The sequence below is a fragment of the Corapipo altera genome, unplaced genomic scaffold, assembly GCF_003945725.1.
Source record: "Corapipo altera isolate COAL_440 unplaced genomic scaffold, ASM394572v1 44b, whole genome shotgun sequence".
NCBI lineage: Eukaryota > Metazoa > Chordata > Aves > Passeriformes > Pipridae > Corapipo > Corapipo altera.
The window spans coordinates 1,488,089-1,513,543 of NW_020884932.1; the positions used below are offsets into that span (position 1 = coordinate 1,488,089).

Consider the following 25,455-nt stretch of genomic DNA (forward strand, 5'->3'; position numbering starts at 1 on the left):
TTACAACTCAAAATCAAAATCTTAATAGTCACATTCATTTTTACGTGAAATCACTAGCTTTAAGTGACAAACAGAATCTGATTAAATAACAGGACATTTTGAAAGCATACTGAAGTTTTTATAGGGTCTGATCTGAGATCCACAGAAGTCAGTGAGAAAATAACCCATTGATTTCAACAAAGTGGGCAGCTGAGTAATATAGTGCCCCAAGCAATCCTGCTTTGTCCCACTGTATTTCATCATTTGGCAACACAATAATGAAAAAGAATCATCAGGCACAGAGGATTCAAGTGCCTTAGAACTGCCTTTTGGGGCCTGACCCAAACTCCACTAACCTTATTAATTGGTTTCAAATGTGCATTTCTCAGGCCCTGAAGATTTTATATGCTTCTATTCTGTCTCCCATTATGATACAAGATGAAGTTATGAAAAATACAGTAAGAATGAGATTTATAGAAAAGGCTGAAATTACGTTCAGTGTTCAGGCAGAAGAGTTTTAAAAAGTTCCTCTGTTTAATTACTTTTATGGCTCCAGCAAAATGTAGGCCATGGACGCCTTCAAAGAATGATACTAAATGAGGTGAGCAATTATTTTACTTTAAGAAACTTTGTGTGATTGGTAATTCCCAGTCTCAACGAATTACTCTATCAATTGCTGGCATCAAGGCTTCCTTGGTTGTGAAAAGCAAGCCCATTCCTTCTCATTCAGCTATGTGGCTGGTAAATAAGCTTTCTGCAAATGAGGAAAGATGGGAATTCATCAGGAGGTCCTGATACAGCAAGTTCATTAAATTAATATTCCAGGTGCTTAACTGGGAGCTCACTAAGATACCTGGCTTGCCAAGGTCTGAACAGAGAGTCCAGAGTGATAGCAGATAGATGGCCCAGATAGAAAGCAGACCTATCTTTATTAAAAAATGTAGGTCAATGATTGGAAACCAGTGATCGGCCACAGAAGATGTTGTTTATTACCCTCATTTCCTCTGTGAAGCAACATCTTTTTCACAATAACATTTTCATAGCAAAGGGTCTTCTGTAACCTCTGTTACATTGTTTGATCAACCTCACCATGAACTGGTTTTTTCCTTATTTTCTCTAATCTTTCTTGCTGCTGTGGCCATTGCCTTGGCCTGTCTCTGTGCATCTCTGGAAACTTACTCCTCATGAACAATAAGTGCAATCCCAAAACGTAGTCATTCGATTACTTATCTTTGACCACACTCCTGATTATCAGCCATATCTCTAATCACTGCACAAGACTCTTCTTCTATTGGCATTAAAAATTATTCTGTTCAACATTCACTATATTATAAAGAAGTTTAAATGATCATAAATAATACAGACAAAACACCAGTTGCCAAAATTAATTTGAATATGAATTATTGTGTAAGGAGAAGTCAACAGGTTAGCTAGACCACTCCACAGGACACCTTGTGCAATTAAAAATACAATTTTTCTTCTTCCCTTTGATTCTCTGACTCATACAAAAATTAACGAGGATTTATTTAAAGTTACACCTACCAAAGTTTGATAAAGGCCTTTGTGAAATGAGCAACAAACTCAGTATGGAAGGAGGATCTGGAGAATCCACAGCAGTGCTATTGTGAACAATAAGACAGATCAGATAATGCAAGTAATCTATTTGGACAGAAGGGGAGAAGGTTCAGAACAAAGTGCCAGCAGTGTAAATGGAAATATACACACACTGACAGCTCAAAGGGACTCATTACCATAGAACCAGCTGTTTCAATTATAAGGGGAGAAGGGAAAGCCACTAGAAAGAAATTGAGATATCTAATGTATGACAAAACACTGTAAAAAGTGTGCTATCCCTATATAAATAACCCCATTCCAGTTAAGAGAGGGGAAACCCCCACGATAACTGAAGCAGTGGCCAGTTCTGGATGCTTTGAGTGGACCCCACTGAAGTCAGACTTGATGCAATGCAAAGCACCTGCAAGAGTCAGTCACTAAAATACATATATTCTATTATCCTCTACTAGAAGTGCAAATCTAAGATTTTCCCTTGCTCCTTTAGTATGTAGCTAATGCCATTAGTCACCTCTTACTTCGCAGAGTTCCCTGTGTCTTCCTGCTTACAAAGCTGTAATGTACAGGAGAAAGACAGGAGGCTGAACAAATACAAGATCAAAATAACCTTCCTAGAGATAAATGCAGACAACTCCCCTACTAGAAAGCAGTATCAACATTTACTACTGGAAAAGCAGCAGAGATTTTTCCCCCCAGAATTAACCAAAGTCTGTTTTATTTGCATTCGGTGGATTTGTACCAGCCACAAGGAGTCTGCCTCTCCCACAACAAGGTTGCCTTACAGGTTGGTTACAGAGGGTGTGTATTTTGTCCTGTTTATAAAATGACATCTAAGACAGTGTGGTGTCTTAATAACAGAATGTATTTTATTTGGAACAGTGTAGAGGCCAGAAAGAAAACAGACTGATGCATCTATGTGCTGACACACAGTAACAGCTAGCCCCACAATTGTCTTGTTATCCACAGTTTTATTTCCTTAAATATTCCTGTCTAAATCCTTCACTTGCAACTCAATAATGTCAAGCAAAAACATTAAATAGTCCCAGCGTTGCTCATAAAAATGACATATTTTAACTCAGAAAACATTAATGAAAGTAGATTCATTCTTAATCTCATTTTGATTTGCAAAGCCATTAGAACTGATGTTCCACAGCCCTTTCTCATCATTATAAAAGTCGAAAATGTATTTAAAAAGCAAGAGAAAGAAATGGTAACAAAGTTCAAATTGTCCTATAACTTGAGTCCCTGAGCCGATGATTTATGAGTGGGACTCAACAATATGAAGCCGCAGTAAAATTCAGGTTGCCAAATAAGCAAATGATTTGCCTACTGGTTTTGCTGTTGGGTCTCAGGAGTCTGGCATACTACAGCAGAGATAATACCTGAAGCACAGGCAGCTGTAAGCACAGGGATTAGGCATCGATACATGAAAAAGCTCAGGACCATTGAATCCACTGCAAACATCACACTGAGGAGTTTCACATACACAAAAACCCAAACCTATTATATGCAAGCATGCATGGTTTGTGAATATAAGTAACATGTAAGCCTAGTAAATCACAGAAATTCAATTGAATCTCTCTAATCAAAAACTTCAAAGCTACTAGCATGTGATATTTATTTGACTACTTATCACTAAAAGCCATTACAATTTCCTTAGGTTTGCCATTTTCGTTTGCTGCTTGTACTAAGTGATATATCAAATGAAACACAGGAACAGAAGTTTATTCACTCCAAGGATATGTGTTTGCTGCTTTTCTTAAATCAGCTCTCACAGTTAGGTATTAGAGGGAGAATAAAGGTGTCATAACAAGAACTGAAGCTTTATAATACAGTTACTTATCCAAGAATCTTAAATAATTGGATATTTCACTATACTTCAGAGAAAGATAAGCCTGGAACAAAATCAAATAGTCCCGGCACTCCAAGGTGTAGCAGTCACAATTCTGCTATCAGCTGAGAGCCTTCAGAACACATTTGAGGTGAAACAATTCTTGAAATAACTAGCCAATTCTGAACAACAAGAAAGATTTATAGTCTACTACCTTAATCCTTGCATTATCACCTACACACACATAAAATACATTTGAAATTACAATTACCTTTTATCCACCTTGGAAAAACCCACTGGCTATCAGCTGGAAGAGAATCATAGAATTGTTTAGGTCGAAAAGACCCCTAAGATCATGAGTCCAGCCACTAACCCAGCACTGCCAAGTCTACCACTAATCCATGTCTCTAAGCACCACATCTACACATCTTTTAAATACCTCCAGGGATGCTGAATCAACCACTTCCCTGGGAAGCCTGTTCCAGTGCTTCACAACCACTTCCCTGGGAAGCCTGTTCCAGCGCTTGACAACCATTTCAGTGAAGAATTTTTTCCTACTGTCTGATCTAAACCTCCCCTAGTGCAACTTGAGGTCATTTCCTCGGGTCCTATTGCTTGTTACTTGGCAATGAAGCAGCAAGTTGTATTCCTCAGTTACACTCAATTACACCGAAGTATGTATATAAACACATGTCATGCTTGAAAGAGTTTATCCATTTACAGATGTAACATATTGCAAACTGCTAATTTTCCTCAACAGATGGCTATAACGGCTTTTCCTGTAGCATAAAAATGATTCTACAAGAGAAGCTGCTTCCTGCTGCTAATCCAAAGATAGGCACATCAAGAACAGCAGTGAAGAAGAACTTCCCATTTACTGTTTAGTTCTTGCACTTGCAATATAACCAGAAGGTATACTTACTATAAGTTGGCTCAGGGCTTCTTAGCAGTGTGAGAAAACCTAAATTTACCTACTACACAGGGGCTACAATGAGCCCAAAACTAGAACTGAGCTTTAAAGTTAAGTTGCTCTGTCAGGTAGGACAGGAGTAGAAGAAAGGGAGTGACGGTGCCACAATCAGTTGCTCTCTCACTTTAGTCTCTTGCCAAACATGCTTGACCTCTTTCTCAGTAATAACCAGAACTCCTATGGCCTCCTGGGACTCTGACACACAAGGAACAGCCTGCCCACCCTCAGGGGCCTGCTGGGGAATGAACATCTTTGCCAGCCAGTCCTGAGTTCATTTCCTTTGCAACAGAGGTTCAGGGACAACAGATTGGGTTTGTACCACTAGTTTAAGTTAGAGCATGAGCCTTTCTTGTCTTCTTGTCATTTACTTATTTTCTATTTCCTTGTCAAGATCCTTGATCAAATGTTTGAAGTGTCACCCATGAGACTTAGGCCAAGCACACACTGAAACTGTCTCAGCAAAATTGGCAAGGGATACAATCACATTGCAGCTCCAACTGTAGGCACCAGAAAATCCTAAAGGATATGCAGCTCTACCAGCCAAATTATACTTATATAGAGAGTGTTAATTTCTTTCCTAGATTCATTTCTACTAGCTCAGTCTGACTTTTCAGCCATATCCTACTCCCTGTCTGGAGTGTTTTGCAATCACAGTACCCCCGTACCATGATAGTCTCCAAAGAAGCCAGTAGCTATTTTTGGTATCAAACTGATTCATAAAAGAATTGCAGCATGCTGTCAGCAAAAGGTCCTACCAGTGCCAAATGTACTGCTGGTGCCAGTGTCGTGCCATTCCTCTGCTGGTGTGTCCATGCTCCACAGGATCTGTGCTCTACGGAGCTACTAAAGATGGGTCCTAATGCGTCAGGACACAGCGCAGCCTCATATAGATCCTAACCTGGGCCCTGGAAGCAACAGAGCTTTGTCAGCAATGTTATAGCAGAGCTACTTCCTTCTGACACAGTGCCAAGGCTTTGGCTAAATATTACTTTTGAAAACAAGCTCTAGAAACCCAAGCCACCAAGAGTTTTCAAGTTTTTCTTTTCCTTGGGAATTCTTGGGATATGAGAAATATCTTTCTTGTCAACAACTAACACAGATGAGAAGCAAGATATTTGGAATGTCTTTTATAAAACTTTGTCTGACACAAAGTTGTCTCTTAAACACTTCTAAAAGGAACCTACGAGTATACACAAGAGTTACGTCTTCCTTGTGAAATCTGCAAGTCCCCATCAGTCTTTGTTAGCATGTACTGACAACAAAAGGGTAAAACAAACAATTTAGCTCTGTTAGTTATTATAGAGTTTGGAGGTAGAAGGAAGGGGTTCTCTGCTCCTAAAATAATGCACACCAAAAAATGGACTGATACCATCACTATTGATGGAAGTCCTACTGCCAACTGCCACACACAAAAAACATCATAACATCTGCTGATCTTGACATCACTGCCTGGTAGGAGAATATTTTGTGAAGTTCACAGTACGTAAGCAGTACCCTTGGATTTGGGCACATATTGCACAGGGCTTCACCTACATCTGTCTTTACAGGACAAAGTGCTGTAAAGTCCATGAACCACCCACTGACAGACAGAAAGCAGCGCCAATAAGCCAGCAGTAACAGCCCTCAAGGGAGAAGAGACACAAGAGGCTGGTATTAAAGTTCCACCCAGATTGTTCCACTTCACAAATGCAATGACTCTGATCAGATTATCTAAGAGAGAGTTCTGTATGAATTGAAAGTTTAAAGGCATTCCCAGGCTTTCCCTCCAACCTGTGAAACTGTTAATTCACTCCCTCACTTGCCTTCTGCTGAATATTATTGCTCTCCGAACAGAAATTTATCAACTCTCCTACGTTGCTTACCAAGAGACAATTGCAAAGCATCAGGGAGATAAGGAATGGCAAAGCAGAGTCACCATGAAGTAACAGTCCACTTTACATGGTGGTGGAAGACCTCAGAAGATGACAATCTTTGCTCTAAGGATAAATAGCAGCAACATAAGTGAAACTCAGGAAGAGAGAAAACAAGTGTTTCATTGAGCCTAGCTTAGGTAGATGTCTAAGTCACCAGCATGTTTGAAATACCAACAGAGTTGAAAGCTTTATAAGCCTAAATAAAAGAGCTGTCAGTGCTTCACTCAAAAGTGATGCTGAAGAGCTTTGGTAAAAATAAAGGTGTGAAGTCAAACTGCAACATCTGTTTGTGCCTGACTTTTCCTCCACACAAGCTACATGCTCTGCACTTGACTGACAAGAACTTGTACTGTCATGTTTTTGGCCTCACCATCAAGAGACAGAAACATCAAACAAGCCTGGTAAAACTCCTCATGCTTGTGGAAAGATTAATATTTCCTAAGACACAGAAGAGTAGAAGCCTCAGTAGATATCCCATGATGCTAAAAAGGAGTGGTGATAACTAAACTAGATTCCAAGTATTCTGTGAGAGTTGCCAAGAACTAAAGAAAACACAAAATTTAGAATATGCTAAAACCTGATAGTTGCTCAGAGCACAAAGCAATGTCTTCCTTGTTCAAGTATTTATATCTGGTTTTAACGTTAAGAGGACAGCCATCAGACTCCTGTACACCTACATATTTTTAGAATTAGGAATAACATGTTGACAATAACCAAAACACAGCTGTAACAACAGATGATACTCAAATTGGTCTTTGAATACTTCAACCACACAAGGCATTTAATATTTACTGTGTGTTTATCTGTGTCTTATTCTGGATCTGTATTGATCCAGGGCAAATAGATCCAATAGTCATAGACATTTTTCGTAATTTTTAAAAAAGATAAAATTATAATTTCATATAACTAATAGTCTAATCGACATGTTTCAATGTACACAAGTGTAAGGTAACTCCAGAATTAAGAGTTTTGAAAGGCCTTCATGAGTATGGAATCCAAGATCTTCATTTTTGTTCCTCTTAACAGAGAGAAGTGGAACACTTGTTTTTCATTTCCTTCTCTAGGGTCAACAGCCCTGAGAGGTGTTGGGAGAGTAAAAGAAAAAACAAAAAACCCCATACAAGTTAATAATAGAGAACATGGGTTATAGTAAATGCATGCCCTCACAGATCTGCCCAATCAATTCACGTCTATCAAAATTCAGCGACATATCTTTAAATACTTCTTTATAACTGTGGTATCAAATCCAGCCTTGAATACCTACGGAAAAGATGCAATAAAATGTTCTAAAATATCAGAAAAGATATGCCTTTTTAAAAGCATTTTGCTGTTTCAGCCATAAGCACTCTCTACCAGTTACAAACATCACAGCAATTGAGATCTGACCCAGTGAATGATGGATGACACTCTTTATGCTCCTGAGCCAAAACTCAAATTTTACCTATAATTTCTGCCCTCTACAAAAACTGGGTTATACAATAACGAGGTCCTTGACTGCTGTTGCATTAAGTCTGTAATGAGATGGAATGCAGTCACACCTTTTAGTGTTCTAAATTGCTTCAACTTTGGTGTAAATACATCAACAAAAACCGTGCTGGGATATTAAGTACAGAGTAATACATCTGAGTAAGATGTTCACTTGCTGATGCTATATGAAAATTATTTCTATATTTCACTGAAGAATTCTTCAAATTATTCACTTGAGTAATATGTTATTAAATGAAGCACATAAAAAGAGACATCTTGAGCATTAACTTAATTGAAGGTAGAAATAACACTGACAAATATTTAATACTTACTGGAGGAAAACTCCAATTCTTCTCATGAGATTTTTACCATAAACTAGAAAGCCTGACATTAAAGTACATTTCCTATCTGTGTTGGCTTTTATTTTACCTTTTACAGGAATGTGAGCATTTTGCAACATGTTAAGAAAACTGTTTCAATCAATTGATTACTGCAGCATTTCTTATTTAGCTACTACTTCAAGTATGAAGTTTCAGCTTGCTTTTTCCATTCCTCCTCTTTTTCAGCCTCTGAATAGCCATGTTCTTTCCATCTACGGTAAGTAACCTATGACCATCTTTTCTATTTTAGATCTCTGCCAAGATTATGCTTCCAAATTAGACAGATTGCCCAAGAAAAATCTCAGAGCAATTTGAACATACCTACATCCTGTTGTCAATGATACCACAAAGGAGCTCTTTAATTCTCAGTCACTGACACTTCAACATCTGACAAGATATTGTGTTGCTAGAGTCAAATTGCACTGGGTCTCCAATAATGTTAATGCAGGCAAATTGTGTGATAAGAGTAATTTAGGTTGAAAGGGACCTCTGGGGGTCTCTATTTCCAATCCCTAGATCAAAGCAGGTCTGGTTCAGGTAAGTACTGACAGTCTCCAAGGAAGAAGATCCCACAACCTCCCTGGGCCCCTATTCCAGTGTCTGACCACCATCTCTTTAGATATTTTGTTGCCTGTTTCCTTGCTGCAACTTATGCCTGCTACCATACATCCTACTACTGTTACTCCAAGAAGACCCTGGCTCCATCTTCTCTGATGACAGCACTAAGACCACATTCACTCGGCCTTCCCCTCTTAACACTGAACAAAGCTCAAATCCTTCTAGGATTCCCTTTGACTTCACTGACTTAGCTGGTGTGTGTCAGAAGGTCTGGTTAACTCAGTTAAAACAATTTAGGACTAAAAAAGAAAAATATCACTGCCGTTTCCTGCATGTTATGGGGAGAACACAGGCTTTAGAATATCAGTTACCTTAAACAAACAGCATGTTCCAACTGGGAGTTGCATCCATAAATGACTTTACCATTTGCAATGCATGAACACTTTGGCAGGTCAAACCCCATGAACAAAACTGCAAGATCTTGAATAACTCATTTACACACTGCCTACGGAGTAACTATTAATATAGAGACAAACATCTTTTATGGGGGTGTAGTACTTCCCATGCATCCCTTTAAGGGACACCCAAGAAAGGTAAAACAAATTATTGCAGGTTTAGTCTGGTTGCTGTAATGATGTTTCTGACTAGCAAGATGGCTTAGTAGAATGCAATGATAAATCAAGAGAACTATATAAAGCTTATCTTTCACTATTTGGTATTTTTAATTCCTGGATAACTCCTTTCAGTCAGTGAACCATTTGAACTCAGACAAATGGTATTTGAAGTTTTTTCCCTCAGAACTTCGTTCAAACAAAGATTGCACTGAGAAAATCAAATATTTAGTGTTGCTTTTACCTACAGATTGTTCAAAATGGGTTATAATTTCTCTTTGCTGTATTTCAAAATCAAAACTTGAATTAAAATTGTTGTGAAATTTTAAGGGTATTAATCTTTTCTCTTTCCTCAGCGTATCTATGTGCTGTCCTATGCAATTAGTATTTCTTATGACATGAAACTTAGTTAGAAAAATCTCTCTCTAACACTTCAAATCTGCCTATTACATAAAATTGTCCAGGCAAGTCAAAAGAAGTTTGGAAACAAACTTATTGAAACAGACTCTAATAAAGGCTCTTAGTTGGTATCAATATCATGGGTTTCTAATTTGCCACATAGGTTGCAATTTTTAACTTTGCTGGAATTTGCCTTTCTGTTACATGCCATCCTTGCCTTTCTTCAGTAGTTATAGCAATAAGCAAAGAGTCAGCTTAGAGAAGAAGTCGTATTTTCTACTGCCTTATTTCCAGTATCCTCATCTTCAATTTCTTATGTTTAAAAATTGGTCTGTGTTTTGTACTTTTCAAAACAATAGCCTCAAACTCCCCTAACAGCAAGATAAAAGCTCAAAGATATCCAAATATAATTTCGTTGTCCCCATCTACAAACAAGGAATACTAAAACTAGACAGAGGTTCACACAGTTTTCTGTCAAAAAAAAAAATAAAATAAAGAAGTAGAAAAGGCTTCCTCAAAAACAGTTTTAACTAAAAAAAAAAATTGTATTTCTGATTACATTAAGTTTAGTCTACCAAAGGTTAAAAGGCCACAAAATCATCTTTTCAATCTGGCTGTAAGAAAACTCAAAATATTTTGTTCAATTTTGCTCAAATATCACTCCATTTCTTACCCACTATTCACACATTTCAATTTTTGCCATGTATAAAATAATTTTATTTAAGCCATGCCATTTGCAGTGGTATATTTCAGGAAATGCTAATCATTCATTTATAAAGACTTAAAGGCGAGAAATCTTTGATACTGTCTGCCAAGCAGCCACAGGCTGAAAACTCTCAAGTTGACACACCAGAGACCCCAAGTAGGAGGAACTCATCCCTGTTCTGTTGCCCCAATGTCTTCTTCATTTATAACACAAATACACAAGAGTGCACACAAATACCAAACTGTGTAAAACTGCATTACTTACCTAACAGCCAGCAGTCAGCTTACATGAGAACAAACCCGTCTTTACAGGAAAGAAGAAACTATTTCAATCTAGCCTGGTTTAGCCAGTTGTCTAACCTGATTTTACCCTATACTGGTAAATACTTATTACCACTGCATCAGCAGAATCAGGACCTGCCATCAAGAGAAACCGAGTACTTAAATTTTGCATTTATATAATACAAAGTGTTTTGTTCTAGGAGGTTGAAAGAGGCTACCCAAATTGTAAGCTGATTTAAACTACCCCAAAGCAGAATGCCAAATTGTACATCAGTTTCTCAACCACATGCATGTCCGAGAACCTGACACTGCACAGGAGCAAATAACTCAAAGACCAAACTCTTTCTCACCTTCCCCGTCTATTAATGAGGATGGAGTGGTCCTGCTTCTGTCCTGGTCTGGTGCTGTTGGAAGACTAGGTCGGAGAAACCACTAATGCATTCTTCACTGTTACAATTTTTTATATCATTCTAGTCTCTACCCATTCTAGTTGTAAGCTCTTTGTTTTATTTTCCTTTACCCCTCATCTCCGTAAGAATGTCACAACTGTCATTCAAGGTCAAACCACACAGAGGCAGGTGAATCCCTTAAATAATTAAGTTTGGCTTGATATAGCACAATGAATATTGGAACTCAAACATCTGGACAATAAAATTTATGGTGGAAAGAGTGTGGAAAATAGGAGATACATATTAGTTGGTATATTGTTGCACTTTAAAACTATTAGCACTTACCTGTGCCTGTCCAGTTCATTCCTACCACTGCTCAAATAAGCAAGATCACAAATGCCTATATACCTCGGTCTGCTTACAAAACACCTGTGAGTATGGCATTTACCAGTGACCCAGAGGGAGAAATCAGCACCTCCAGCCAGCTATCTCCCTATTGGGGAATCCAAGACAGGCATCTGTTCTACAAACTACATTTTAAAACGAGAGAAAATGTCTTCACTTGGAAGGAAAATTCCACATTGCCTTTCATACAGTCTGTGCATACTCAAACAACTTTTGGGTTTTCCTATACTGCTCCACCTTACATCAGCAAATTTTTAGGTACAAACTAGCGCACTGGATCCTACTTCATTAATTCAAATCAAAACATAGTCTCCACATCAAGCAATGAAGCTCATTTACCTGCCTGTTGCCTTGGGAACTAAGAGATGACCTCCAAGTAATCACCAAAATAAACAGTGATCCTGCCTATTCAAAAACAGAGGGGCAGTCATTATAAACGACAAAAGGTAAAACTGAAGTCCTTCTCTCCTTTTTCTCTCTCAAAAAAAAAGTCCAAATCAAAACCACAGACAACTCTTGTCTTCAGAGAGGATATTACCAGGTCTAAATACACAGCTGCTGTGACTGGCCAACGTGAAACTGGAGAGGACCTACTCTTTTTCCAGTAGTCAATGTTCTACCCCAAGGTTAATATTTGGAATACTAATATTATCCTCTAAAGCCAATGCAGTAGGTGTACCCACATGTTCTTAAGTTAGAAAAGAGATATATGGCACAACTGAAAATCTTGACGATAATCAAAATGGACCACTTGCTTCCCTTTTGGACTTTTGCATAGTCTAAGAGGACCACAAAAGCCATGACAGGTAAGAAAAGCACATAGACCAATAGAGATTAGTTATGAACACAGCAAGGTGTTCCTGCCCTAAACTCCCCCTTAGTGGGAGTTCAAAAATGGAACATGCTGCAGGATTGAGACTCTTGAGAAGACAGAAACCAGGGTTCTCCTCAAACAAACACAGTAAGCAACGTTTCTCATGAAACCCTTTTAGAAACTGTCTCCATGTGACTTTTCTATTTATTTCTCTTTGCCAAACTTATCAGTCCTTCTGTCCCATCTCCACCGTGGCCAGCTTCCCAACCTTTTTTGGCAGCACTGCAATGTCACACCTATTGCCAGCTACAGACAGCTGAGTCTGCTGCTCTAAAATGAGATCTAATAGAAGAGACTCAAAAAAGGGAAGAAATGTCTCCACATTTTCCTTCCAGAGCAACAAGGGACAAAACTTTAATAAAAGAAGTATTTTCTATGCCAAAGAGAAAACCCTCTTTCCATGAGCTTTTGGCCATATAAATCAAATCAGAAAGAATAAATAACACCCACTGGCTGGTCACAAGTATGCAATAAAAATGGAAATCAATGTTCATGGAAGAATGTTGTTTGCTACTTAAATTTTATTGAACAGCAAATACACTAACACATTACAACCTTCTTCATGGACATTCTGCAAACACAGGGAGAGACAGTACATAAAGTATCTATTCAAAACTATTTGCTCAGTTAAAATAATTTTATGCCTACTGAGTAGTATTTCTTCAGTGTTTCTGCAGGATTCTTGTGGCTCTCCAATCCAGAGCATTCTATCATACATCAAGGCGTTCTAGTGATTTATGAACAGAGTCTTATCCCCAGCAGATGTGCTGTGCTGTTTTGGGCTGGAATAAAGGTAATTTTCTTCGCAGTGGCTAGTATGGGGTTGTGTTTTGTTTTGCAAAAACACGTGTTGATAATAACAGGGAAGTTTTTGTTATTGCTAAGCAGGGCTTAACACAGAATCAAGAGCTTTTCTGCTCCTCACACCACCCCACCAGTCAGTAGGCTGGAGGGCACACTGAGTTGGGAGGGGACAGAGTCAGGAGGTGACCCCAACTGACCAAAGATTCCCTTACAGTAAGTTTGCAATGTACATATGGAAGTAGTAAGTGTATATCAGAGGTAAGGCTCTCTTGTAGTAACTGATTTTTCAACAGATCAAAATAACTTTATGTTTCTTTTTACACAAATATTCTTTAATTAAAAGATAAGCGATACAGCTACAAAGATTTCAAAGATATTTAACATTTTCTCAAGTGATATCCTAAGGCTTAAGTATTATGAATCTTCCATCACAATTACACACAGTTTACACTATTAAATGCTCTGTTCTTTGCAGTTCTCTTGATTATAGAAGGATTGATTTTTTACCTAATTTTAGATTCTTTACAACACTTTAAATTGCATTACTAGATTGGAACATAAATCTTTACTGTTTGGGATGTTTTTTTCACCTAAGGAGAAGTCTAATGAATTGCATCAAGGATCCCACTTGAACAGTGAAGCATCCAGACAAATATTTAAAAAACAGAAAAAAAAAAACCCTAACCACTTTGTTTCATATTATTTAATGTCTGGAAAAAAAACAAACACCCAACCCCCCCCAAAAAAAAACCAAAAAAACCCCACAAACACAAACAAAAGAGGTTCTAAACCTAAGGAAGCTGTACTGAAATCATTCTTCTATATGTCTTCCTATCAACAAAGTCATTGGAGAAAGAAAAAATTCAAGTCCAAATTTTATCTGAATTTGAAGCCCATTCTGAACTCTACTGAAGACAATGTAAAGATGTCATTTACATCAAAGGGCTGTGGAGTCCCTGTATTCACTTGCTTTTTGCAGCATTTGATCTTTGCTACAGAAAAGTTATGGAGTGAGTAATTTACAAACCCATTTGCTCTCAAAAAGAGTGGTAAAATTGCCACCTAAGATGGCAAAGGCTCTCTTGTTGCAGGACTGTCACAGAAAAACAGGCATATGGTCCCTTCATAAAAGACAGTGTCATAACACACACAGACTGAAAAGCTCAATTAAGTCCACATGGCATATTTTGTTCTGCCATTTCCTGACCTTCAAGTGTTTGGCTTTGCTTTTCACAGTGGGAAGCTACATGAGAGTTATTCAGAAAGCAAACCATAAGCAGGCATTCCATTCAACACACACATGGCGGTACAAAACACAGGCATTAACAAGACAGAAGAGTTTTTATTGCATAGGTATCTGCTGCTCAAGATGAAGTGGAACCTCACAGTGGCAGTAGACGTTCCGGTCTACTCTAGGCCATATCAAAATAAAGGCTGTGACACAACACAATCCCTGGCAGTGGGCTCTGTACAAAGGAATGTTGCTCATCCACTCTCAGTTCATGTCACACGGGAGACCAGTTACTCCTGGATGACAGTTTCTGTCACAGGCATATAACACTTGGACCTTTGTAGCAAGTACACTAAGAAAGAGGGGGGCAACAGTCTCTCCCCGTTCTCATCTCCTCATCTGAGTTCTTTCCAAATCCAACCAAAGTGTTGCCTAGCCCTTCCAGATCCTCCTGGCAGCTATGCTAAGGCACATGGAGGACAGGGAGGTGATTGAAGACAGTCAGGACAGTTTCACCAAGGGCAAGTCCTGTCTGCCCAGCCCCCAATGGCCTTCTATGGTGGAGTGACTACTCAGTGGACAAGGGAAAGAGTTATGGATGTCAACTATCTGGACTGTCTGGGTCCCTCCCAACATCCTTCTGGATGACTGGAGAGATACAGATTTGAGGGATGGACTGTTTGATGGATGAGGAACAGGTTGAATGGTCACATAGAGATGGTAGTGTCAACAGCTCAATGTCCAGATGGAAATCAGCGACAAATGGTGTCTCTCAGGGGTCCATACTGGAGTCAGTACTATTTATGTCTTCATCAATGACATGGACAGAGGGACTGAGTGCACTTTCTGCAAGTTTGCAGATGACACCAAGCAGAGTGGTGCAGCTGACATGCCTGAAGGATGGGATGCCATCCAGATGGATGTGGGGACCTGGACAAGCTCAAGAAGGGGGCCCATGTGAGGGTTCATGAGATTAAACAAAGCAGCAGTCCCGCAACTGGATCAGGGCAACCCACAGTACCAACGCAGGCTGGGGAACGAAGGGATTAAAAGCAGCCCTTCTGAGAAGGACTTGGGAGTGCTGGCGGATGAGAGACTGGACACAAGCTGGCACTATGCACTTGTAGCCCAGAAAGCCAACTGTGTTCTGGGCTGCATCAAAAGGATTGTGGCCAGCAGGTTGAGGAGGTGATTTTCCCCACCCTACTCTGGTCTCATGAGAGCACACTTGGAACACTGCCCAGAGGAGGGTAAAAAAAAAAGGATCAGAGGAATGGAACACCTCTCTTCTGAGGAAAGACTGAGGAAATTCCCTCTACAACACAGAGAACTTAGGTTTGTTCAAAGACAAGACCACCACATTTTTATTTTAAAAGTATGAAAATGTCACTTTCTTGGAACCTTACTTAAGGGATGTTTTGGCTTTCCTTTGCAGTTAGAAACACAAATTCCAGCATAAAATTCTTTTAAAGTCAGTAAGCACTTCAAGATGGCGTAGTATAGTTGAAGTGTCAGAACACCTTAATAATAACTCCTCTTTAGTGCAAAACAGCATCCCAGCTTCATTAAGATCATAAGTACTGAAGACAAAGTGTTGCTGAAACCTGAAGCAAGAAAAGCATAAATTTTGAAGAATTAAGTTTTAAGTTACCATCAGATTATGTCTATATTAAGAGATGCATTTGTCTCTCCTACCCAACATATCAGAAGATAACCAATCCCATGGAGTTTATCAGTGCTTTTGTTCTTTAAAATAACATTTATACTTGCTTTCAGTATCCACAAAGATGAACTTCTGCTGGCATTAGTACCTGAAATAATTTCATGTGACTCTTCAATTTGCACAGGACACCGTAAAGGCTCTCCACATTCTGAAGAAATTAAGTGTGCTTAATTCAATCCACATATCTTTCTCTGGGTTTTCTTAATTATTCATTTATCCATAAGAACAGAAGGTTGCAGGTCTGGAGTTATATACAGATGTAGAAGCAGAGAACAGGACAGAAGCCACTTGCCTATGTTTTTTTATTTTGCAGGGGAAACTTAACATCTGCATGAACTGAGAAAGCTGTTAAGATAACTCTTTTTCCCCTTCCCTAATTTAAAAAAAAAATCCCAAGCAAACAAAAAATAGAAAACAAGCATACGAACAAACAAATGAAAAAAGAACAAGAGCCCACCAAACCAACCACAAAAAAATAACTACCTGTTCAGCCAAGCAATCACATTATAATCACATTATATAAGTACACAGGATCACCTAATGCAGGAATTGTCACAAGTTTCTGTAATGGCACCTGGCAGCTCAATCAGTACCTCTCAGTACAGTTCACACACTTATCTGCTGATAAGCACCAAGTGATCAATCAGTCCCAGTGGGGCACATATCCGATCCAATGAAGGTGACAGAAGCTATCTAAACCCTTCACAGTCATGGCATAACTCAATAAATCTTTTCAGTGTTAAGGTATTTGACAGTTTGGCTTCTTTACAAAGGCAAAAAGGAGCAGCTCATCCAAACAGTTTCCTCATGGAGCTTTGGCCCTGGCAACATCCTCCCTGTTAAAAAGCTCGCCAGGGGAAGAGACATCTTAATCATTCACAAATATTCAACGAGCTGTAATATTAGTTCTGAAAGATATATTGCAGCATCCTTCAGAGAGACCATGACAAGAGGAGATTTAAAAGAAAACCATAATTTGTTTGTTACATGCTGTGTTATTTTTTTCTCCTTTATATTACATTTCAGCCATTGCATTCATCAATAAACTTAGCAGGACTCTGCCTGACATTTTTAAAAATGCAATCAATTATGAAAAGTCATGCTGTTTGAGAAAAATTTATCCCACACTGAAAATACGAATTCAGTGACTCTCCAAGCTTTTAAGCTAATCTTATTATCCACATAATAATGTCCAGGGGCATAATAGTCTCCAGAGACACCAGTCCATTGTGTCGGCCACAGTGGAGTAAGTCTGTAGAAAAAAAATAATTGCCTTGACCTTATCTAAAGTTTTCTAATGGAAACATCTGAAATCCAGTCTTTCAGCCATGAGTGTTTGTTTGCACTCTCCTTTTACAGTCGCTGAAGGACAAAAGGAATTCTGGCCTCTGCTTGCAAGTCCATTCCCACCAAAAATGCCAACCCACAGAGCTTAGACTACCACAGGCCAGTCTTCTCACACAAATCAAAGCAAGCATATTCTTGGATGATCTGGATCCCCTTCCTAACAGCTGGGACTATTACACTAAAAGAGTATTATTTCTTTTTTAACTGTGCATAAAAAACAGACCATGCAGTGAAAGAAATCATGGAATCATGGTTAAAAGTGTAGCCCTGCACCCACGTGCACCCAGACTTGTTGTATCTTATTTCAAAAGATCAGCTGTTTTATACCTGAAAGTGCTAGCAGCTCCTTTCACCTGAAGTGAAATGAGCCTTATCAGCACAACTGTGGCCAGGTTTAAACCTTTAGGCAAACAACTTTTGCTTAGAAGAATCTAATTCCAATCTCTTTATTGCTCACCTAAGGCATTTGTTGCACTTGATAGGCTGTGAAGAAGGACAGCCAGATTGATCCCAAGATTATAGGATTGAAACTAATGGGAACTATTACAAAATTTTAATATATGGCATCTTTCAGACAAAAGCAGACTCCAGGGAGAGCTGACCTTTGAGTGCAGAAACCTTAATAACATGTTAACAGTGGGGTTACATTTTCAGTACAAAAAGGAATGACAAAATTAGGGAGATTGCACTACAGTTGTACCATCTAGAAATAAGACGAGGTTTTTACTAGGCTTAAGTGAATTTATAGCTTATATAAAAGACTGAAAAAACATAGAGATGTAAAAAATGCTGATACAGTTGCCATTGATTTCTAGCAAATCTGTGCCAAAAAACAGTTCATAGCTGATGCAAGTATTATCTCATTTTAACTTCTGATTATACACCCACAATATTGACACTCTTTTTAGCAGCCAAGTCCTCCTTCAGTTTGTACCTTTCCATTCACAATCATTATTAAGGGGGAGAAAAAAGCAACCATCCACTCAAAATAAGCAGTATATTCTTCACAAACAGAATTTCATGAAATTAAATTTAACATCTGGAAATTAACATTTAACATCTGGAAGTCATCTAGTCAAACCCAAAGGAAGGAATATTTAAAAAGTCTAAAAGCCTAATTTTAAAATTTAGAACCATTTTGCAGGTGAAACAGTCCATGAATGATGTGAAGTTTGTTTTTTCCAATTTGCCTTTAAAAACATGCATAGAAAGTTGGTCCTTTCAAACTGATCCTGTCCTGTTTTATCCCAATTGCTCTGTTCAGGAAATATTTGGCAACATCATTCATCATTTCCCATCATCTCTTGATTACAGGGCTCTACCCAGACTTATATCCCCAATGGCTTAATTCTTTTCACAAAAAATTTCAATCCTCTCATACATGTAACAACAGGAATGGCATAAAAAAACCCCCAATCCAGACCCCCAAAAAACCCCAAACAAAACCCAAACAAATGCCATGATCTTCAAAAATGTCCTTCAAAATGAAATTCAGAGCCTTCAGAGGAACAGCATTCAAGAAATGGATAAGTTTCAGAATGATCAATAGTTCATTTCACATTAAGAATATTTCTTATCTAGCTGCTCTACAGAATATGTTCCACAGCATTGTGCAGTACTCCCAATGGCTTTTATTAAAAATTCAGAATATAATATGGCAAATTTATTGATTCTTTTTCTGGTTTTTAAATTTCCTATGACTGTAAGTGTCTGGCATCCACCAAGGAGGAGATAACAACTGGTCTGTGGTAATAAGGGAATTACACAAGTATATATAAAGCATAGGCTGTCACCCATAACCACCCTACATTTAAGTTAATACTGACCTGGAAAATACTTAATGCATTGGACCTACTAATAACAGTAACTGGAATACTGAGCCCTTTGCTACAAAGCCACATCAAGAAAACAGTACTGAAAAAAGTACTTTTACCTTAGTCATCTTAGAAACATTCCTGAAAAAGCACTGGAAAGAAAGGTGTGTGTTTATACACAGCTTTGGAATAAAGCCATGCACTTACCTGTTTTTACCAGCTTTGCACTGATTGTCATGAAATGACGATGATCCTACACTAAGTCTGTACAGCAGATATTTCTGTCTCTGCACTGTGTGAAACCATTTGCTGAAGTTTCCTGTTTACTTTCCAGATCAATTATTCAGCCACATGTGTCTGCACAATATGAGAGTTTTTAAAGCACACAAGGCCTAATTATTGTTCTAGGTTAAATAATTAAACTAGGATTGCCAGAATGTTTATCCTGGCATTTGAATTCAAGAAAGGCTCCTGGAACACAAATATTCTCCAAATAAAAGCATCTTCAGGAAAGAAGGGTGGTATTAACTTTGAGGAACCAATATTCTTTCTGTTCTGCCAGCTCTCTCCTGCCAGACCTCAGCGTCATAGTGAAAACTGAGAAAATCATTAAAAAGTCCTTGTCACACAACAGGCAGCTGGAAGACCACTTCTGTCAGCTCTATTTAAGAAACTCAGAATGAGCAAGAACCAGGGCTTAGATGGGCTTAAATAGAAATATTAACATAGATGCTTTGTTCGTTAAATTCTTCTTAAAAAGTTACTTTAACTGATTGATCAATCAAGACCACAGAGCTAAGACTGAAGACTCCATAGCTTAACCTGCTATGGAGTAGAGCTCCTTCATGTTTTATGTTTATTTGCTGAGAGGTTTCTAAAGGGATTTTTGTATTCAACAACTCAGCACAATCTCCTGGCATAATTAAATTCATTTGTCCTTTCTGAAAGTTCTAGACCATTTTAAGCTTTCTAGCATGCTAGAACCAGTACAGTCCTCCAAAAGGATGGTAAAGATGAAGCAATTCTAAGAAGCCCATAGAAACAAGTTGCATATTGTTTGCAGTTGTTCACATTCTTCTTTCAAATTAAGCAAGAAATAAATTCCATAAATTCTATAAATAATTACAGCTAAGCTACTTTGCTCCTATACCCAGCCCTTATGGTCACAGCACAAGGTGCAATGGTGCATACTTCAGTGCTGGTCTAGGTAGAACTTCAATTTAATTAGCTTCAGGTCACTGCTAATTTTATTCCTTTAATTAAAGACAACACCAAATATAGAGTTAGGGACAGCCCCACACTATTTGGTGCCTAGTTTCTCACTAATTGCTGGTGGGGTTTTTTTTGTTTTTCTCCACTCTATGTGCTATGCTGTGATTGCAGGATTCTGGCAGTCAAACTGCAGTTCACAGTTCAAAATGTAAATTATGTTTTATTTTCTGGCGGTTGTTTTCTCACAGGACACTTCCATCTTTCTTTATAAAATACTCAAATTGAACCCTAGGAGCCCTATTTTCCCAGACAAAAGTGGCATTTAGTGGCATGGAGTGTAGCTGTAAACGGTTTTTCCTTTTTTTTTTTCCTTCTTCATCTTCCCCTTTGTAAAGCACTGCAAGCATATTGTAAGGTAGCAGCAATTTGGAAGGTATCTCCAAATAATTTTAAAATTCCTAATTCTTTCATATTTTCATTTTTCTATACATGAAACATGTTATAAAAAAAGTTAATTTACAGCAAGGAGTAGCAGATTTCTTGACAAAGCAATTTCAGATTCCTATTATTCCAAAACAAGGAAGACATTGAACTAATGTTGTAAACCAATTATGAACAGCTGAGCATAAGCCAGACTCTTACTGTAAGGTCTTTGCTTTAATAAGAAAAGTGTTTAACCTTTGGAAGTACTTACTATGGATGTATTGAACTCACTATTATTTTAAGACGTTTTCATAATTTCTTTTTAAATGTTCTTCCATTCATTCAATGATAAATCACAGACTTTTAAGTTTAAATGAAACATTCACTTTCTGATGCAGAATATCAAACTCTTTATTTGATAACTTCAAAAGATCACACTGTGACCTTTCCTGTCCTTAAGGTAAGGGCTGGTTGTTGAATGAGAACTTCAAGTTGCTGTCTTTGTCAGGGGTGGGTTTCCTATTTGTGTTGTATTTTACATTTTTTATTCTGTACTCACCTAGTTGAATCATATCTGGATTTTAGTCTTGGTTTTCCAGGGTAAAACACTCTTGCAGCTCTTGGGAGAAAATGAGGTTGAGGAATAAGAAACTCAGTACATTGCACTGATTAGATGTTAGACTAAGGAAGATTTGATGATGTAGAAACAATGATATAAGAAACTAGATAAAGACTTATACAGTGATTCATTTTCTCATCTCTGGCAGTCGTAGAAAGAGATCATAGAGCCTATATTTCTACTTGCTACTCTGTTACTCTGTTTACGGAAAATTGGATAAGATGATGGGAAAACAGGTCTCCCCGAACACTGTTAGCTTGTAAAGTGGTAACAGATATACAGAAACATACATATCTACGTATCTTGTCCTGAAGCTTTATTTCAGAAGGGTTTCTGCTACTCTGTTCTCCACTCCTTGTGCTTTGCTGGTTATAGTAAAGTCAAGTGAGACTACCTCACAATCAGCATTTTGTTTATGGGTCTGTGTCACACAGGGCTATGGGGAAGACAAAAGCACCAAAGGAATCTCCTTGTATGTTGCCAGCAAAAGTTTCAGAAGCATCCTGAAAACAAACATGTTTAAATAGGTCTTTTTGAGAGTGTGTTGGGATAGAGAGGATGGCTAGGGGGAGAGCACTAACTATTTGTTCACATGGTAATAGTGTTATACATGCTAACAGTGTCCCATTTTAGACTCACCCTGACCTGAATCTGTCACCTGCAAGAAAAGGCAGTTTTAAAGAGCATGGAGTCCTAAAAATGTTTTTCCCAGCCTCTCATGTACATCATTTAATTCTCCTTTATGTTAATGGATGTAAGTTAAATGCGAACCGTAGTAGCTGAATTAATGTTATGAATGGTGGATGTTTAAAAAGAAAAAGCAGTTTTAAGAAGGGTTGTTTTTAATTTGTGAGATTATAGTTTGCCAGTTTCAGTGAGTTTCATAGACCTGTCAGATGCTGTTCTTGAATCAGAAAAGGAGATGGGAGAGGTGCTGAAAGGCCTAATTCTAAAAGACAGAATACATGCATGATGAATTTTAAATGATGAGGTAGAGCTCTGCTTCAGGTCACTGGTGCTTATACAAAGGCTCATCAGCACTGTGCACTGGAGGGAATTTGCTGGTGCCAGGAGCTCCTTGTGCATTTGTGTAACAGGCTGCAGAAGGGATTATCAGCCAGCAGGCTGCTGCCAAGCCTACCCTTGGAGCTTTCTGCTGAGGGATATGTGGGCTACAGCTAGTGGCTCACAGTGAGGCTGCTGCAAGGTGTGGTATGTAAAAATCCCATGATTCAGTGATCTTTGAATGAAACACAGGAACTTGCGGAAGTGGACGGTTTTGCTGTTTATTTAAAAAAAAAAACAAACAGACTGATCAAATAAAAAATCCCCACCTCTCCCAAGCCTGAAAAATGTCTGTGTTTCCTCAGAGTTGTTTCTATCTCCCTTCCTCCCTGGTTCTTGTTTTGGCCTATAGTGCCATATCCCTTGTTCAGCAGAAGAAGTGGGTGTAAAAGACCAGAGGTTGCCCTTGATGACCCTGTCATCATGGCACATGAATGCCCCTTGTGAGTCAAAACCCACCTTCTGAGCTCTGTGCAGTATTTGAATGGCACTCTCTGAATGCCTCAATTGCTGGTATCACATCTCTTCTCAATCAAAACATATCTTGATAACAATGATGGAATATTATGTGACTGTCACAGTAAATGTACTAATGCACTATTCCTAATGCTATTGAATTGCATTGCCTCTAGAATAACAATGGGAGGAATTGCTTCTAATTCACACAGTAATATGATTTGCAATGTGGTCATGCCTGAACTGACCTTTTTTTTGGCTCTGGCAATGCACTGATTGCTTTGCAGCCCTTTTTTCAGGGCATCCTGATTAGAAGCTGGAAATGTAAAGTGGGGGATTTGGAAACACTGATGCGAATATTTAAAAGTGGAATGTTTTTTAAAAGCAGAAGGAAATTCCCAGAAAGTCCTAGTTTTGACCCTATTTCTCTCCACAAAAGTGCCAGTGTATCTCTGAAGTGCTCATATGGTGGGCATCCCAGCATGTACTGTCCTTTTAAAGGAGAACAAGTACATGATTATCATCCTTTCTATTCAGTCTGTGTGCATGCTTTCTCAGTTCAAGTTCAGCCACCTCTAACTCACTCATGCAAGTCCTTTTGATTAGTTAATTTATTGCCCTTACTGAATGTCATCCCGAAATTAAAAGGCTGGTGCGTGAAAGCTTCAACACAGGACCTTTGCTGGGTCTATTTGTTGAGCAGCCCAGTCCTTTTAATCAAGTTACTGAATTGCCCTGTTCCATCAGGCATGGTCTGGTCTCCTGAGCCTCAAGAAACTTGGATGCAGGAAGAGGAAAATATTAAACCTATTCTAATTTAATAATCTATATTCAGAAAAGGGTAAAATTGCCATTTAGGTAAGTAGATAACAAGAAACCAATTTTTAAAGGAATTACTAAGTCTGGAAATATGCTTTAGCAATTTTTCATGGCAAATTGAAATATCAAGGTAATGCAGTTCTCAAGGTTTTGACTTATAAGGCTGATTTCACAACTCTACATTACTCTGCAGAATGAGGCAAAGTGCTGTGCAAAAGTCATCCTGGGAAGTTTGTTGCAGTTTTTGAGACAGCACTCTCAGCCCAATAGACTCTGCAATACAGAGGCTGTGCACCTTTCTGGGGAAGAAAGGTGTCTGGTGCTACGAAGATGGAAAAAATTCCTGCTGAAACTCCTAGATTAGATGTAGAGTGGACGTGTAGGATAAAAAAAGGAAAAAAAAAAAATCCATGAATATAAACCACACAAAAGACACTGCAAAACACTATAAGGTCTCTGAGTCATCGCCTGTGTTAACACCCTTTCACACATACATACTGAAAACTGACTGGATAATTGCTCCCTGTGGCTAAAGTTATTGCTGTGATACAATACTGGGTGGGAAATACCATATTACTGAGAGGTCAAGTGGTAAATTCATATGTGGCCTCCAAAATAGAAGATCCAAAATTAAGAACCATCTTTTCAGCATGGCAATTGAAGAATGTATCTCTTTCCTTACCAGAAGTAGGATAGAGTGATTTACTGAAGCTCTGTTGAGAATTTGAGTAACCTGAGTCCTGTTCCACTGACCTATCATTCTCACTTCCTGTTGTAAATCAATTTTTTTTAGTCATATTTCATGTATAGAAAAATGAAAATATGAATTAGGATTTTTAAGAAATTACTTGAAAATACCTTCCAAATTGCTGCTACTTTACAATGTGTTTGCAGTGCTTTATAAAAGGGAAGATGAAGGAGGAAAAAAAAAAGAAAACTTTTTACAGCTACACTCCAATGTGGCATTAAATACTGTGCCACTGAATAGGGCTCCTAGAGTTCAATTTCAGTATTTTATAAAGAAAGACAGTTGGCAGAAGTGTCCTGTGAGGGGACACTCCCTGTGTGAGGGGAATCTCCCTGTGGGGGAGATTTTTATTAAGCAGAGATTTTTAAAATAATCAAAGCTAGATGAAGTGGAGGAATCAACATAATGCTTTTGTCTACACTGAAAAGAATTTGCTGGGACACTGAATTTAAGAACTCCTCTACCATGGTCATAAGAGGTATCAATCTAATCAGACTTGCTAGCATTATTGGGACCACCCTGAGCACTTTTACACACTTTAACCTCTTCAGCCTGTAGTGATACAAGGTAGGGTTTGAACACACATGGTAACACCCAAACAGCACAGTAAAGCTTAATTCTAAGAGTGACAAGAGTATCAGGGTAAGGCTAGGAGACCATAGACTCTCTCCATCCACCAATCAACCCAGAACATGAGTTCAACCCCTACAGTTTCCCACCAAGGCATGAGCTCAACCCCTACAGTTTCCCACCTCTAGGCAGGTCTTACCTGCTTATCTCCTTCCTACCCTCTTTCAGCTCAGCAAGCTCTGCTGGTTGGCAGCATTTTTTTTTTCTTACCTCCCACCCAAAGCAGCTG

At 38.5% G+C, this 25,455-nt stretch overlaps 1 protein-coding gene across 3 annotated transcripts in view; it reads right to left on the reverse strand.

Annotated features, from left to right (window-relative positions):
* Positions 1–25,455, reverse strand: part of CPNE4 (copine 4) — a 226,791-nt gene that overhangs the window by 185,376 nt on the left and 15,960 nt on the right. The window contains exon 1 of one of the 3 annotated variants that reach the window (XM_027659447.1): positions 5,108–5,201. The exons of the other annotated variants lie outside the window; for them this stretch is intronic. Coding sequence (XP_027515248.1) covers positions 5,108–5,165 — 58 coding nt within the window. The 5' untranslated portion in view covers positions 5,166–5,201. Of the gene's footprint in view, positions 1–5,107; positions 5,202–25,455 lie in introns of those variants that run through there. 3 annotated transcript variants of the gene reach the window in all.